An 18,729-nucleotide genomic window follows, 5' to 3' on the forward strand; every position below is an offset into this window, starting at 1 on the left:
AAGAGTATTGGCTGAAATTTAGCTACAGCATTTGCAACTAGAGCCCCAACTTGAGAATAGCATTGATTGTTATGGCATACTGTTTACTGAGGTGCCAGATGGTGTGAATGTAATGTCATTTCAGAAATGATTAACCTCATTGAACGTGACACCAGAGGATTGAATACCAGCTATACAAAGTGTTTTTGTCTCTTACTGAGATACTAACGGTTGTCCATTAGTCACATTACTTTTTATCAAAATATCGTAAGAAATCAAGGCTGAAACAAAGTCTGTGAATAGAAGCCTCTCTCAAAAAACTGTCTCTTCTTTTGTGTTCTAGAAGATGGGCTGTGGATATTGAATAATCTCAACTGCAAATTCTTTAAAAATTGAATTATAATACCTCTTACACAGTCATTTGATTATTTTAGAAATTCATTTGCAAATAAAAATAAAATATCCTCCTTTTTTATTAACTTCAGATATCATTGAGCAACATTTGATAGTAAACATATGATGGTAAACTGTCATAACAGCTTTAGAACACAAGTGTCTTAATCTTCTTGCCATGGACCCAGCAATATCTTTTGACCAGAAATTAAATCACAGTGTTTAGGTGAAGTTGTTTGGTGGCCTAGTGATAAAGTTGCACGTTGTTATGACATAAACCCAGTCTATCAGATTGTTATCTGAACTGCCCATTTTTCAGCTTGTCATTTTTCTAAGTATGAATGATCTCTTTGAAATTTGGCGAAGTGTAGCAAATAGACAAAGACCGAGAAGTCAAACAAGGCTTCTTAAGAATTATGAAGTTATGATGGTGATGTTTAAGGTTTATGACAGTTTGAAAATTTTTTTTCACATGCCGTATTTATACAATTGACATGAAAAAGAACATTGTCGTCCGTATCAAAATAATTACCTTCTCTCTCCTGCCTTTTTTGTTGTTAAACTGAAATGGTACTGACTGAGAGTTATGTTACTCATTTCAATCCCGGAAGATAGAAGGTCATCAGGGACAGTTACCCTCAACCTAAGGCTGTTGGGTAGTGGCAAATTAGGGTTTTAGTAGCCTGGACAGGACTTGAGAAGAATGGAGTGACAGTAGGAAAAAATTGGCTGCTTTTTTTTTTTTTTTTTTTTTAAGTGCCACAGGTACTTTGACACTCAGATCCAGAGAGGCAAGAGCAGAAACATCAAATGTGGCTGCTCTCTGGCAAAAGAGAGAGTGCCAGGATAGGAAGACCGGATGGGTCAGTAATTAGAATTAGGGACAGAATCAGCCACAGTCCAAGGGATAGATGAGTGGTCAGATCTAAAATTGAAGCCAGACCAGAAATGACAAGGCCTGATCACTGGGCAACCACTCAGGGGTGTTATATCTGTGCATCACGTGGCATCTTCAAAACTGAGTTTTTTTTGTTTGTTTGTTTGTTTTTTGCGGTATGTGGGCCTCTCACTGCTGTGGCCTCTCCAGTTGTGGAGCAGAGGCTCCGGACGTGCAGGCTCAGCGGCCATGGCTCACGGGCCCAGCTGCTCTGCAGCATGTGGGATCTTCCTGGACCTGGGCACGAACCCATGTCCCCTGCTTCGGCAGGTGGACTCTCAACCACTGCACCACCAGGGAAGCCCAAGAGTCATTTTTAAGGTGAAAACTTGGTGCTCCTGTCTGATGGCAGGGGCCAGTCTCCTTTGTGCTTGGGATTTTGCACAGACTCCTAATACTGTTAGTGGGATTCATGTTGTTTGTTTTGATTAACTTTAATTCAGGGAGAAATTGATAAATTGTATTCATTATGCTCCATCTACTCAAAGAAGTTTAAAATATACTGTAATGTAAAGATATATTTTTCAGTTCACAAATTTTTCAATTCACAAAGTTAATGCAGAAATAAAACTGGATATTTAACGTGTTGTTTCTAGTATCTGAAAAAGTCATTTACATAGAATAGTCTAATATTAATAAAAAATCAGAAATTACAGATTCTAAAAGATCAATACAGTATTATAGTAATAACTAATCACATAGTAGCTTAATCTGGATGTCATTTTCAAGCTAGGAAGCACTCTAAAAACCTTTGGATTTAAGAAGCAAACAGACTAAATCTCTGAGTTTCTGAAACCCATAGTACAATACAGAAATATTTTTTAAGAGAAGCATTCAGCATAACAGTCATCACTTTTGTGGGGACCTTCTTTAAAAGGGTATAAGGGACTCCTGTGACAAGAGAAAATGGGATAATCTAAGCAAAAAAAAAAAAAAAACAAAGAGAAGGAAACCCCCTGGATACATTCCTATATTTTTTCTTGAATAAGTCTTTCAGTAAAGTCTTTTAAGCTTTTAGATCACCAGCTACTTAATTGGCCAAAGATTTGAGTCAATGGCAGACCTATCGAAAAACAAGTCTAAGATTTAATTTCTATATGAATTATTAATAAGACAACTGACGGTTACTGAAAAAAAGTACCTTTCTTCTTGCTTGCCTTCTATGAAATTTATTACAGTGTCAACTCTATGGGCTAGATGTTAAATAAGTACATCAGATGGATTTGGGCTCTACCATCGAGAAGTTTCCAGTCAATGTGAGAGAAAGATAATAAGACTGTTATTCCTAGTTTGGATGATGCTGTGAAGGAGAAGCACAAAGGGAGGCTGACCCATTTGGCTAGTTCATGACATTATTTAAGCTAAATGAAAATGATCACTATATTAGTGTTCATTAGGTCTGAGTTGAAGTGTCATGGTCAGATGAAATGTGCAATAAGGTATTAATAGTAGACATCTTTTGTATAGAAACTTTTAAATATATATATTTCTTTCCAAGTGAAAGAAAAAGAAGCCTCAATCAAGTTATTAAACAGAAAAGTAGTTCACTGTAATTTCCACCTTTCTTAACTGCTAGGTATGCCTGGTTATTTTGTTTATGCTCATCTAAGCTAACAAAGTGATTACTTATTGTGCAGCTTTTACAGGTCTAAGAAATCAGTTTGCTCACCTTGTTGTTGTTGTTTCTGTAGGAACTTCAGTGAACATTATCACTCCTTGTGTAAAGCAGTACATCACCTAGCAACTGTTGACTGCATTTTCTCCTTGGCCAAGGTCGCTAAGCAAGGAGATTACTGCAGGTAATGTGTTTTTTCATTTCTCCCCTTTTCCAGTGCTTTAGAACAGATAGAATTATTCAATTAATTTCAGTGTTTTTATTGTAAGGTATTAAAATTACTCAAATATGTTGAACTCTTGGTAAAGCTGAATGTCATACACGTATAGCTTGATTTAAAATTAAGAAATTCCTTTCTTGCTGTACCATTGAGTGCAGTGAAAGCAGATATTCACTATAACTAGAGGGGAATGTTACCTATTTCAATTTTTAGGTTTATGTGGGTGACATTTTCATAAAGGAGCAATCCTTTCATTTGTTAGCATTCACTGGAACACTTTATGATATGTTTAACTTTATAATTATAAAAGTCTCATTTAAATATCATGTAAATCAGATATGGGGGAGAGTTAAGGTATGATTCATTTTGAGGCAAATTGCACTCAGTTGCTCTTCCTGAAGTCCAAATCTTAAGCATCAGCTAAATCTTTGACTCAGTGCTCTGTCCTCTAGGCCCACTGGGGCACAAGGGTCCTGCTTTCCTGACCCACTGGGGTGGCAGTCCTGTTCCTGTAGATTTGCTTGGCAAAGGTTGGGCCCCTAGGGCTCCAGGCCACCCAGCTGCCACAGTGGCTCTGTGCCTGGGCCCTGCCCATGAGGTAGGTCTCTTTGGTGGCCCCACTTCTGCTGGTGCTCTGTGCCTGAGCTCACTCTGGCAGCTGCCCCAGACCGGAATTTTTCACTGGTGGCTCTCTGTGACTCCTGTGGGCATTGCCCTATCAGGGGCTCTCTGGGGTCTCTTTTATAAGAATACTAGCCCATTCTTGAGGGTTCTGCCCTTATGACCTAATCATCTCTTAGGGGTATAGTTTTGAATACCAGCCTGGTTTTTGACAACTGACTTTAAACAAGTTTCGTAACCTGTCTGATCCTCAGTTTCTGCATTGACGAAATAATACCTGCCTCTTAGAAATGTTGTGCAAATTAAATGTGATAAAGACATTATGAAACTTCTAAGCAGGACCAGGTAGATGATAAACACTTAATAAACAGAATTGTTACAGATGTTTATTCAAAAATCAGAAAGAATTAAGTATTGTAAAAGTTTTTTGTCTTTAATAAAAAATATCTGAGCCTAAGGGTTTTTAATATGTTTCATACCTATAATAATTTATTTTTTAAAAGTCATTTTTCGTTTTCTATCAATTCGCAATCTTGTCTGTCTCTTTGAACATGGTAAGCATAGTTATCTTAAAGTCTGTGTCTGATGATTCGAATATCTGTAGTCCTTGTGGGCCTGTTTCTGTTGTCTGTTGTTTCTGTTCATTTTCATTCATGTATCTCCTTAAATGCCTGGTTATTTTGATTATCTTGTAGGCATTGTATTTGCAAAATCATTTTTAGAAATAATTTGATGTTATATTTCTTCTGAAAGAGTCACATCTCAATACACTAACGTCTGGCATCACTTAGTCCTTATCAGGGCTTGAGGTGATTCAGAGATTCAAAGGCTCAAATATTCAAAGGTTCAAAGATTCAGAATCTGCATTTCTCACTTCATATGCACTCTTATGCCTGATGCGCAGCCTTTGGTATCTCAGTCCAGATTAAAGCTGTCCATAGTGCTCAGTGTCAGCCGTTCTCTCAGTAATTGGCAAACAGTCTCCCTGACCCTCAGTTCTACCCCAGATCCTGCCCTGGTAATTCCTTGCTGTCCTGTTAGTTGTCAGGAGCCTTCAAGTAGCTGTTTTCTGTACTTTATCCAACCTCTTACTTGTCCTCAGTACGATTGTTCCAAACCACCTCTTCTATCAGTAAGACAATTTCAGGAAATGTTGCACACTAAAATACTATTCTAATTGGATACTATATATTTTATATTAAGAAAAATCCACCTGAAAAATTTAAATGAAAAATCACACCATAACCTTTAAGTAATATACTCAGTCTCTTTTTTAGCAGCCATAAAATTGAGTGTAAATAGCCATGAAATAGGAAACGTTTATCTAAAATACCTTTTAAACTAGTACTTAAGTATCTGAAGTTTATACTTTTTTTTCCTTAGATTTTCAACTTGTTTAAAGATTTCAGTGCATCTGAGTTATTGCAGTTAAAATTGATTATTTGGCTTCATAATTACAGTCTCTTCTTTCTAAATGCTATTAGGACACTTTATTCACTAGAGTCTAAATCTTTATGCAGAAGTTCTTATTCTAGGTCTTTCTATCCAATTCGTATTCTGGACATTATACTGTTTTATTAATATGGATTATGTTTTGTTTCTCTGGGGCGTTTAAAGGAGAATGATGCAATTTTAAAAATATAAAATAAGTAAATTTGTTCAAGTTCAATGTTTCATTCTTTTCAGGCAGAATCCAGATTTTCTCAGTTCTTTCTCTTCAGTGCCACAAAATGCCCTCAACATGATTTTCATATCTTTCTTGCTGTAACTGTCCTGTCCTAGTATATCATCTCAGCTCTCTGAATAATCATTTGCTTCTTACTATACCAGGAAGTGTTTTGTCATTATGTAATTTTGATAGTAACAGAATAAGTCAGTGTAGATTTTAGAGCAGAAAAAATCAAATTTTTATTCTAAAGTGAAAACCTTCCTGGGAAATCATATCAATGTCATGAATATATGTTGATTTCACTTGGCAGAGCACTTAGAATTTTATTTTAAAACTGATATCGCTTACAGTTGGTTTCATCTTTTTTCTTTTACAGTAGATTCATAACCCATTTAGGTAAAAACTGTATTTTAAAATTATACCCTAAAATTCAAAAACTGTCCTTTTCTTGTAATTTTAAATGTCCTTTTCCAAAGGATGATTTCGAATTGTTTACTCAGAAGATACTTTAGTGACTTTCTTTGAGACATGTGAGTGTACATTCTTGGGGTTTTGTTAGCCAGATATATTTAAGAAGAATTTAAGTATTTATTTAGGAAAGTAGTATTTCTTGGTGTTTTGAGTAAGTTCAGAAATGTGCTTATATGTGAAAGTTCTGAGTCTAAGCACTTGAGGAGGTCATTGATAGGATGTTAAGATGAAAAAGACCAGCAAGTGGCCAAGAAATTGATGAAAAGACGTTCAACCTTAGGAATCAGTGATTGCAAATTAAAGCAATGAGGTCACACTGTTAAAAATTAGAAAGTTTGATAATACCAACTTTAGATAAGGGTATGAAAAGTCACCTTTCATATCCTGCTGGTAGGAGGGTAAATTGATACAGGTATCTCATCTGTTAACAAATATGCATACCCTATGATTTGGAAATTCTGCTTCAGGAATTTCCTCTGGCTTAGAGAAACACCTGGAAATATGCACATGCACACGTATATATGGGTGTTCATTGGAGCATTGTTTATAACAGTGAAAATCTAGGCAGTCTAAATGTTCAACAGTGGAGAACAGCTAACTTATTATTCAGCACCTTCCAAAGAATGCTGAAGTTCTGACAAGGAATGATCTGTCATCTTCTGTATTCCATGCCATCAGGGTTCACTGGACCTAATTTCAGCTTTGAGTTCTTTAAAGGTCTTCCAAAGAACAAAGAGACAATTTACCTTTTTTTTTTTTAAAGGAGAATAAAATTTATTCTGTCTTGCATTTACCAGATGGGTCCATTGGACCCTTTTATAAATCAAAGATTCATTTTGGGATCTTTAATGATTTTTATCTTGCTTATGTCTGGAATGCTTTACTATTTCATCATCCTAGGAATGATTTCATCACTGTTTATCAATTTTTCCCAGTATGCTGTAAAAGTCTAAAATAAGAAGGAAGCTGGAGAATGATGATGCAAAATTAAGATAGAAAGCACTGTCACGTCATTCTTCATTTTTCTCATTGTATTTTCCGAAGAGTTACATCATCTTTCAAGAAGGTATATAAGAAGACTGGAGATGCCACTCTTGTAGTTTGCTTCTAACTTTGAGGCTACACAGTTGAGAACTCAGAATTTTTCATTTCTCACCCATAGTAGCAAAGAGAAAAAAACTGATGGGAGACATTTCATTGTTACTAGGTTATTCAAAAGATGAATGTGAAGGGAAAGATAGCAGTGCTCTAGATACTAATGATGGTGGTGAAATTTCTGGTGTAAACAAAATCTCAGATTATGCGTGTGTGGATAATAATATCCTAGGTGCACTGTCTCCAACTCAAGAATTAGTGTGTGAGTAATTTATTTGTGAGGGCAAAATGAAATGTAGTATTCTTATCCAGTTTGTTATTCCAAAGGAAACACACAGCATGCAATACTTAGTGACAAGAAACGGGACCATCCTGTTTTGCTAAAAGGACGTCTGGGAGTATTCTTTTATGATATTTGTGCGCTAAAATTTACTTGATGCTGTTTGCTGGTGGATAGGTGCTGAAGGCAGGAGATTGAAAGAAAATCGATGATATAAAATAAAAATACTCACTTGATTGATTATTTTAATTGTATTTATAAACGTAAGTGCAAAAATGTTTTGCAGTTATGAAACAAAGAAGATGGCTTGTCTTCTCTTTTACAATATTATGAGCTTTAAAAGATTTCAAAAAAATTCTTCAAACAGTGCATTTTTTTTTTCAAACAGTGCATTTTTGTTGCAAGTGGTAAAAGAATCAGAAATAATGATAAGCTAAAACCTATTAGAAATGTATTGAAATCTAGAATTAGTATTTATAAATGAATATGGTCCAGGTGCATGCATGACAGCTTATGAACAGTTATTTACATTCACAGTGTGTTGCCCATTCCAGGTATATATGCCTTCAAAACCAGGAAATAGAGAATAAAAATTTGAGATTTGCTGTATTTGAATTCTTACTAAAATTTGTCATGATTTTTTCACTATTCTTTTATTTGCATTTCTACATATTACTTGTAAAATGACTTAGAAATACTTAAAAAATAAATGAAAGATTCCATTGGACCCATATGGTAAATGGTGAAATCTGCCTTTTATATGTATTGAGGAATATTAAGGGAGAAAAAAAGTAGTTGTGGAATGATATCTTACAGTATGATTTTTTTTAAGAAGAAGAAATCACAAAGCAATACAATCAGTGTATATAAACTTAAATGCAGAGAAGAAGGTTGGAAAGAGTAGACTCCAAACTGCTCTCAGTGGTAACCTCTGGGGAGGAGACTGAGAGAAGGACAGTGCTCACAAGAGCTTGGATAGATAAAGCTATAGATAAAAACAGAAAGATAAAACCTTAAAAAACAAAACCAGCAAAACAAACAAACATTTTTTATATCAAAAAAAGTGAAAGATACTAAAGACCATATAAAGATGTTTTAATTAAACAAAATATGAAACTTTTAGGTCCTTCTGTCCCCAAGTCCAACACACAATTTTTATTAATGTAATAATTAAATCTAGAAATAATTTTGCCTGATTTTCTTTATTTTGCTTATTACTAAAAATGATTTAAGTAGCAATAATCTGAACTGTAGTTTCTATTAATGAAAATATTTTAGAGAATAGTAGAAAAATAAAAAGGATCTCATAAAGGTAGTTACGGAGCCATCGTAAGACTCTGCTAAAGTTTGTGCTTCGGAGCACTATAATTATAATTGTCTTTCCAATTCTGATTCTGCAGTTGAAATTTAACTTTTATACTCAAAGACTTATTCTGAACATATGTTCTTAAAGTCCATGTTTAAGGTTTTGTTGTGTGTCTGACAGACTGGCCACAAAAATTTTCATGCTCTTAGAGATTTTTTTAAAGGCTGTTTCCTTGCCTTGTAAATTGAAACATGCTTCTTTTCGCAGACCAACTCTACAAGAAGAAAGGAAAATCATAATAAAAAATGGCCGGCACCCTGTGATTGACGTGCTGCTGGGAGAACAGGGCCAGTATGTTCCCAATAGTACAAATTTGTTGGTAAGTACCACATCATGGCCAAAAATAAGTGAAAGATGATAACACTAATCTCAAACTTTTAAATACCAAATAATGTTTTAAAAATTTACACAAGTTTTACCTTAGGCTTTAAATCAACTAATCCTTGGCTGTAGTTTTATATTCACCGCCAAATATGGAATCAGTGCTATTTCCAATGAAAGACTATCTATAGAGGGAACAATTTAGCAACTAAAGGATTAGCCTTAATTAGTTATCCTTGGTAATCCAGGGAAAATATTTTATATTTATAAATGCTCGCAGATGCTAATGGGGTAGAATCATACCATGGTTTTGCAGATTCCTGTTGGTGTATAGTATAGGCTTTGTCTTGTGCTCTACTGTTTTCAAACATTCTGTTAAAGAATCACAGATGCTTCAGCTGATTTCAATGATAAGAATTTTTGTTATATGGGCTAGAGTTCTCTTATACTACATTAATGATTTAAAATACTTATTCATTTAACACATACTTACTGAGTTCCTATTTAGCCCCAGGTAGTGAAGCAGAGTATTAGGACAGAGAGTGGGAAGCAAGACAGAAATATCCCTGCCCTTAGAGAGCTGGTGGTCTAGCAGAGAAGATAGTTTATTACAATACAGCTGGGTCAGGCTAGGGTACAGGAGACCAGGTGTCATGGAGCACGTAGCAGGTTGACCTAACCCAATGTAGGGGGAGCATTTGCGAAGTTTCCCGGGGATGAAATATTGACTGAAGAGAGTGAGTCACTCACTGCAGGCCAGGGAAATGGAGAGGAGTATTCCAGGTCGGAAACCAGCATGGTAGAGTCTGGGAGTGAGACAGGGTGGGTTCAGGGAACTGAAAGATGTTGAGGAAGGTTGGGACATAGAGTGTAAAGAAAAAAGTGTCAGAAATAAGGAAGAGGCCAATTTGTTTAAAGCCATGTTAAGGAATTTAGATTTTTTTTTCCCCCTAAAGGATTGAGAATACTAGCAAGAGAATGATTAAAGCTGGGGAAAAAAGTGAACTCTGTGTGTATGTGTGTGTGTGTGTGTGTGTGTGTTACATAGAATTACATTGTCAAAGATAAACAGAGCTGTATACTACCACACACTAATTAAAGTGGCAAGGGTGGTTGTATTCAGTAATATTATTGCATAGGGAAAAGAGTCCAGCTTGAACTGAATTCAACTTCAGTTTGTACAGAGGTGACTGGGTGTCTTAAAGGGAGAATGAGGGAGTAGGGAGGAGTGGTGGGTGTGGGCAGGTTCAAGGAAGTGGGAACAGAAAAATTGAGAAAGGGGTTTGGTTAGTGTGAGACCCTTCTGGGTTTATTAACTGGCAACTGTTGCTAATACCCTCCCACAGGGACTGAGAAGGACAGTGAGAGTTATCTGCATGAATGTTTGCATTTCAATGAATGTTTGCATTTCACGCAGCTCTAGGTGGTAGAAGATTTACCTCTTAGAGGGGCAGAGAAAGGATTTATAACTGCAAGCTTTCTGAAGTAACTGCTCTAAGAGAAGGTTCGGGGTCTATCTGCCTATCACCACGTTTTTGCTGGAACAAGTATAAATTCTCTCTTGGCAGTGTTGTGCTTTTGTAGGCAGGCACTTTAAGGGGGACTGGGGTCATCCCAAGAATGCAGCCTTGAGCAGTTAGAAGCTCTGCTGGCTTTTGTTCTGGTCTCTTAGTGGGGAGGGTAAGTGAAGTCATTTGTGCTGAGAGGGTTGCAGTTGTTATAGGCCAAGGTTGGGGCCTAGTCAAGAAGAGGGCTCAGAGGAGCCTGACTAGAATTTAGTCAAGGAGGGAGTCTTTGTCAACACAGAGGAAAATTATCTGGTGATGAGATGAAAGAATTAATATGTAGGGAGTAGTTAAGTGAGAGAGATTGTATCAGAGAATGAGATGCCTGACTTCAAGATTTCAGAGGTAGTGTTCTGGGTGAGGGCAAGATCCTAGGTATGGCCATGGAAGGTGAGTAGTGGAAGTGGAGAAGGTCTTCGGAGATGAGGAGATCAGGGAACAGCATTTGAGAAAAAGGCAACCATATGCACATTGAAATCATCTAAAACAACAGGATTTGTAGTGGAAAGTGAAGGTGGTCCAGGTGTCAGAGATTGCGAGGGATGGAGACTGGTGACCTGGAGGTAGATTAGATGCCTGTGGTGAAGACAAGCAGAGATGGTAAAGCCCTGAGGAAGCAGATATGGGAGAACGTTTGAACCCTGAGATACATGTGACAGGATGTGGCAAAAAGCTCATCCTTGAAATGAGAGGACTGCAGGGGAATAACAGCCAGCTTTCAGTCTAAGTCAGCGTATGAAGGAAATGTTAAGCAAGGAAGTTAGAAACATAGAACTATTGCGGAATTTTTCAGAGGATAGTGAGAAAATTGAAATGTAGGGGAGCAGTTGGAAATTAGGTCAGAGAAAGGAAGCCCAGGAGAGCACGGGAGTTGGGAATATCACAGAGTATTCCATCTTGGGCTGTGAGCAAGGGTGACAGAGATGTGAGCCTGGTGAATTTGGTTGACCACAAGGGTGGTGAGTGAAAGGAAATGCTTTGAATTACATCAAGTTTAACGATACATTCTGATATTGCCGACTAAAAAAATGCATGCACAGTGTGAGAGTTGTGAGTTGAGTTTTATGTGGGACAAAGTGAGGGCTATAGCCTGGGAGACAGCATTTCAGATAGCTCTGAGAAACTGCTCCAAAGAGGTGGGGGGGAAGGTCAGTGTTACATATGACTTTAGTGAAGGGGGTGCGTGCGGTCAAGTACACGTTTTCGCGGAGGCTCGCTGCTAGTCACGAGGAGCAGATGTCACTGTTAATGATTTTAGTGCTTTTCTAGATATGAGGAGATGCAAGAATTGGGCTCAAAATGTCCTCCTGAAAACATCTAACTATCTGAAGTCCTGTTCTGCCAGTTTTTCCCAGAGCACAGAGTGCCTTATTCCTGATCTCCACCCTGAAATCCTTCCAGGGTGTGTTGAAGGTCAGCGGTTACAGTGGTTTGTGACTTAGTCCTTGTAGAGGCAGATGGCAAGTGGCAATTTTTCGTTGGCAATATCATCCAAAGACTTGTAGGAGTACATAACCAGATCCCCAGTGTCTGTAAACATGTTTATTCTCATTAGGGAATTTGTAAGTTACTTAATTTATCAAACCAAGTTAATAAGTACTTGGAAGTACTTATTACAGGAAGTCTCTGTGAACATAAGAATTTCTTTTTCAGTTTCCATAATACCAGTAGGGTGTTACTTTTCTTGAGAAAGTAATAGAGTTGTACCATATAGTACCTTGGTTTACTTATAAATCACTTGAAACATCATTTCCTGTTATTCTCATCCTCCAAAACACCAATCACGTATGTTATTCTTGACATTGAATTTGCTTTTTCCTTTTTTTATTCTTTTTTTCCCCCTCTTTTAAGTAACGTATGACACTATTTAAAAAAGCAAGATTTGAGAAACTAAATTAGCTGAATTACAGGAATGTTTCAAAGAAACATTGAACTCTTACTTTTAAATTTTTACAAAATAAGTGTAGTGATTTATTCCAGCAAGCACCTCAGAATATTCCAGAATATTCATTTCTTTTACATATGCTTTTTCTAACTTGAGTAGGAGTTGATATAGAACTGTTGCTATGGTGAAGTGCATTCTTTTTTGCAGGGTATAAATTTCTATATAGGGATACTGTTGAAAAAGAACTTACTATGTAAAACTCAATTTTAAATATTTTATAGGTGTTAATTATAAAATACACTCTGAAAATAATTTCCTGAAAGTCAGGTGGCATCGTTGCTTTTGATAGTCATGTAATTTTAAGAAATGGTCTTTTGCACATGTAATTATACTTTTCTGGATTCTGTATTATATGAACTCATTGTAATGCTTCTAAACAAGCCAACTTACTGCCTGCTTTTCCTCAACCGGTTTTAAGAATACTCATTTTTTTTCACATTTCACAATCTTGCATTGATTTATGAATTTTTTACTAGCATTGTTTTATGAATATTTTATTCTTACAGATTTTGACACAGTTACTTTGTGTCAATATTGTGCTTGATTTCAGGCTTACAAAGAAGAGACACAATACCGCTCTAATTTGGTGGGAGATAGATCCAATTAAATTAACACTGATGGAGTACTTATAAAGGCTATGAGGGAACTAACTGATTATCCAGTAGAAAAATTGGCAACAGACTTCAACAGGCATTTCAAAGTATAGGATATCCGAATGGTCAATAAACAAACTAACTTTTTTTTTTAACCTGCTACATTGGATTTTCTGGCAGGAATATAACAAAGAATCAAATAGAAAGGAACTGTGACTTTGAGGTGCTTGTGGGACATTTGGTGGAGATCCCAAGGTGAAGGTGGATATAAAAGCCAGGAGAGAGGGCTGAGCTGGAGTTAGGGATTTAAGAATCATCACGATGCATGTACAGGGAGTTTAGATTCTGGGTCTGTCACTCAGGGAGATTGTATAAAAATGTAAAGAAGGCTGAAGAAAAAGCCCTCTCAGGCATGACATAGAAGAGTCATTTCACTGAAAGTGGGTTTAGCTGAAGAGAATTTTTCAAGTATCTTTTAAATATATCCCTACCTAATTTTTAGCATTCAGTTATTGTTTCATCTGAACATCAAAAAAAATAGAAATACAAAAAATTTAAAAAAACAAGGTGCTGTTGTATATTCCTTTTTATCCTTTAAGACCTGGCTCTGCCTCCTCTTCTAGGAAACCTTGTTTGACTTCTGCAAGCATAATTGAAAGGAATACGCTTTTAAACCCTCCCTTTTTGGTTCCCTTCCCTGACTCATTACATAATCTGAGTATTTGTAGACTTAGCAGCCACTGAATCTGCCCACCTCCAGTTTATTCTCCACTCTGCAGCCACAGGGCTTTTCCTAACCTGTCATATCACTCCCTTATTTGAATTAATGCTTAAAATTCCAGTCGTATAGTTCCCAACGTACTGCGCCACTAAGGGACTTGGCAGATGGTCTTCCCTCTGCCTAGAATGTCATCTTCCCCCACACCGTCCGCACCCACCTCCCACACACCCACCTCCCACCCCACATGCCCTCCAGCTCCTGCTTTTCTTTAAGTCTGGTCCTGGTGTCACATCCCGCACTAAAGCTTCCCTACCAAAGCTGGGATGGGTACCCCTGTCACATACCCACAACACTCTGTATTTCTCCCCAGTTTAGTCTTTATGCCACTAAATTGTAATTGCCTTTTTTTGGTTTGTGGTTCCCAGTGGATTATAAGCTTGAAGAGAACAGGGACTTTGCTTCTCTGCTTTAGTTATAATCCTACTGTCAATCACGGCTCTCTGGCACGTAGCAGGCATCTAATCAGATTTGTTAAATAAGGATTAACTTGAAGTCTTGAGCAGTCTCCAAGTCTTACTCCAAATCTGTGCTTTTTTCTTCTTCACAAAATGTTATTTTTCAGGATGTTATATGGGAAGTTCACAACTTACACAGTAATTATACTGTAGAACTAGAAAGGGACATTAGGGATCATTTAGTGTAACCACCTCTTCATACTTGTGAGTAAACCAAGGCCCAGAAAGGGGACTTGACTGCCAGGGGTTAAGCTGAATAGTCTTGAACTATTTCCCAAAACATGAAAGTATGCTAAGGCAAGCCAGTGCTTTCCAACCTTTTTCACTTCGCAGCACACCAATAAAATGTTGCTAGTGCTGGTACACTGGCATAAAAGGAGAAGGAAAAGGTTGCTCAGAGCAAAAGGAGGTTGTCCTGGGAGCTCTGACTGCCCCAGCTCCACCTGCCACTTTGAGGGTCAGCATCTTGGAACACCTGTAACCTGTGAAGCAGACCAAGACAGTTTGCCAAGACATACTGTTACCAACCAGGGTTCTTAGCCTCCTTAATCAATAGAAATTGATAAGAGGCCAAACAAGAAATTCAGGCAAGGCTTTATTGGGGCCCCTGCCTCAGCAAGGAGGAGCGAGAACAAGCAACAGGTTCTCTGGCTCACTCAGGGAGGCCAAGCTGGTTCCTTATATGGGGTGAGGGTAGGGGTGTGTCCAAGGGATGGGCTGGAGAGTGGCTTAGGGGGTTCGCCCACCCCTTTGGTGGTGCTGTATGCAGGGGGCATGCTCAGTACCCTGCTTTTGCTCCCGGCTCTTCAGAAGTGGCAGTTCGGTTTTTGGTCTCTTTGTATGTTGTTATCCAAAATTTACCCCAACTGCGCATTCATGCAGTTGTTCTTAGTCTCATATAGTTTCTTTGTATTTTGTTTCTCGAGGAGACGTTTGTCCAGGTGCAAGCACTGCAGCAAAGGGTCCCAGGTCCCAGCCTGTCTCAGTACTGCTTGGGAAACGCCACCATAACCCACAGCAGTCTCAGGATTGTTTACTTTTTAAACCAAATGACTTCGTAATGGATGGATTTTTTTATAGCAAGGTGAAGTTTTTAGTTCGTGGTTTTTTTGTTTTTTTTTTTAATATAAATAATATAAATTTACCTTTTGGGAGGGAGAAAGGGAAAAGTGTGGTTGGTGGCTTCTAAATTTGTAAGAGGGAGGAAAATGAGTCAAATACGCACAGCAGGAAGATTCCCAGGAAGTGCTCGAACCCTGTGGATCTCTGTAACCCAAGGGAAATCCACAGCCCAAGTATTCTAGAGTGAGGCAGGATGGACACTAGAATCCTGGTCACAGTTTCTTACCCTGAGATCAAGAAGGTGCCTTAGAACCTACTACCATGTGGGCACATAGTAGGAGCTCAAATATTTGTTACAAGAATGATACTTGAAACTAGTCAAGTTGAGGTAGTGTGGGAGGAGAGCAAAGACCACAAACTTTCCATTTCCTCTCTTCTCCCAGAACAAATACTCCCAGAAATGCTTGTTTTGTCTATATAAATGTTAAAAGTAAGAGTGATTACAATAATGTGCATACCCTGTTGACTTTGTACCTAATGACAAAGCAGAGCAACAATAATGCATACCATAAAATATGTTTGAGTTGTAAGCTTAATTTAATTCTATGGCCAGATTATTCTCATGATTCTGCTATAAATGTGTTTTCTTTTTAATTGAAGTTTAGTTGACTTACAGTATTATATTAATTTCAGATGTACAATATATTGATTCAGTATTTTTATAGATTATTCTCCATTTAAAGTTGTTACAAAATAATAGCTATATTTCCCTGTGCTATACAATATAGCCTTGTAGCTTATTTATTTTACACATAGTAATTTGTATCTCTTAATTCCCTACACCTATCTTGCCATTCCCCTGTTCCCTCTCCCCACTGGTAACCACTAGTTTGTTCTCTATATCTGTGAGTCAATTTCTATTCTATTATATTCCTTCGTTTGCTTTACTTTTTAGATTCCACATGTAAGTGGTAACATAAAATATTTGTCTTTCTCTGTCTGACTTATTTTTCTAAGTGTAATACTCTCTAGGTCCATCCACATTGTTATGAATGGCAGAATTTCATTCTTTTTTACGGCTTAGTGTTATTCCATTTTATATATATGTACCACATCTTCTTTATCCATTCATCTGTTGATGGACACTTAGGTCTCTTCCATATCTGGGCTATTGTAAATAATGCTGCTGTGAACATTGTGGTGCATGAATCTTTTCAAATTAGTGTTTTTTTGTTTTCTTCAGATGCATACCCAGCAGTGGAATTGCTGGATCATATGGTAGTTTTATTTTTAGTTTTTTGAGGAACCTCCATACTATTTTCCATAGTGACTACACCAATTTACACTCCCACCAACAGTGTAAATGGGTTGCCTTTTTCAGCATCCTCACCAATATTTTTTATTTGTAGACTTTTTGATGATAGCCATTCTGACAGCTGTGAGGTGATATCTCATTGTGGTTTTGATTTGCATTTCTCTAATGATTAGTGATGTTGAGCATCTTTTCATGTGCCTGTTGGCCATCTGTATATCTTCTTTGGAAAACTGTCTATTCAGGTCTTCTGCCCAATTTTTAATGCGGTTGTTTGTGTTTTTGATGCTGAGTTGTTTATATATTTTGTATATTAATTCCTTATTGGTCATATCATTTGTAAATATTTTCTCCCATTCAGTAGGTTGTCTTTTTGTTTTGTTGATGGCTTTCTGTGCTGTGCAAAAGCTTTTAGGTTTAATTAGGTCCCATTTGTTTCTTTTGGCTTCTGTTTCTTTTGCCTTAGGAAACTGATCCCCAAAAATACTGCTATGATTTATGGAGTTTTATGGTTTCAGATCTTTAATCCATTTTGAGTTTATTTTTATATATGTTGTCATAAAGTGTTACAATTTCATTCTTTTAAATGTAGTTGTTCAGTTTTCCCAGCACCACCTATTGAAGAGATTGTCTTTTCTCCATTGTATATTCTTGTCTCCTTTGTTGTAAATTAATTGATCATTAGTGTGTGGGTTTATTTCAGTGCTCTCCACTCTGTTCCATTGATCTTTGTGTCTGTTTTTGTGCCAGTACCATGCTGTGTTGATTACTGTAGCTTTGTAGTATTGTCTGAAGTCTGGGAGGGTGATACCTCCAGCTTTGTTCTCTTTTGTCAAGATTGCTTTGGCAACTAGGGGTCTTTTATGGTTCCATATAAATTTTAACGTTATTTGTTCTAGTTCTGTGAAAAATGTCATGGGTATTTTGATAGGAATTACATTAAATCTGCAGATTGCTTTGGGTATCATGGACATTTTAACAATATTTTTTCCAGTCCATGAACACGGGATATCTTTCCATTTCTTTGTATCACCTTCATTTTCCTTCATTAATGTTTTATAGATTTCAGAGTATAGGTCTTTCACTTCCTTGGTTAGGTTTATTCCTAGGTATTTTTTTCTTTTTGATGCGATGTCAAATGGATTGTTTTCTTGCTTTTCTCTTTCTGATAGTTCACTATTGGTGTATAGAAAAGCAACTGATTTTTTTATATTAGTCCTGTATCTTGCAACTTTACTGAATTCATTTATTAGTTTTAATAGTTTTTTGGTGGAGACTTTAGGGTTTTCTGTATATAGTATTATGTCATCTGCAAATAGTGACAGTTTTACTTACTTTCTTCCAATTTGGATGCCTTCTATTTGTTTTTCTTGTGTGATTGCTGCGGCTTGGTCTTCCAATATTATGTTAAATAGAAGTGGTGAGAGTTGGCATCCTTGTCTTGTTCCTGATTTTAGAGGGTAAGCTTTTAGCTTTTCACTGTTGAGTATAATGTTAGCTGTGGGTTTATCATATATGGCCTTTATTATGTTGAGATATGTTCCCTATATACCTACTTTGAGAGTTTTATCATGAATGGATTTTGTCAAATGCTTTTTCTGTGTCTATTGAGATGATCATGTGATTTTTATCCTTCCTTTTGTTAATGTGGTATATCACATTGATTTTGTGAATATTGAGTCATCCTTAAGCCCCTGAAATAAATCCAACTTGATCATGGTATATGACCCTTTTTATATATTGTTGGATTTGGTTTGCTAATATTTTATTGAGGATTTTTGCATCTATATTCATCTTAGATATTGGCCTATAATTTTCTTTTCTTTTTTTGTAGTGTCTTTGATTTTGGTATCAGGGTAATGGTGGCCTCATAGAATGAATTTGGGAGTGTTCTGTCATCTTCAGTTTTTTTTGGAATAGTTTGAGAAAGATAGGTATTTGCTCTTCTGTGTATGTTTGGTAGAATTCCCCTTTGAAGCCATCTGGTCTGGACTTTTGTTCACTGAGAGGTTTTTTAAATTACAAATTCAATTTCACTACCAGTAATTA

General features: G+C 36.8%; 1 protein-coding gene across 1 annotated transcript in view; it reads left to right on the plus strand.

The window, feature by feature from the left end:
- Positions 1 to 18,729, plus strand: part of MSH3 (mutS homolog 3) — a 181,310-nt gene that overhangs the window by 113,330 nt on the left and 49,251 nt on the right. The window contains exons 18-19 of the mRNA XM_060143213.1: positions 3,001 to 3,108; positions 8,854 to 8,965. Of these exons, the coding sequence (XP_059999196.1) occupies positions 3,001 to 3,108; positions 8,854 to 8,965 (220 nt within the window). The remainder of the gene's footprint in view (positions 1 to 3,000; positions 3,109 to 8,853; positions 8,966 to 18,729) is intronic.

Source organism: Lagenorhynchus albirostris, chromosome 3 (assembly GCF_949774975.1).
Source record: "Lagenorhynchus albirostris chromosome 3, mLagAlb1.1, whole genome shotgun sequence".
NCBI lineage: Eukaryota > Metazoa > Chordata > Mammalia > Artiodactyla > Delphinidae > Lagenorhynchus > Lagenorhynchus albirostris.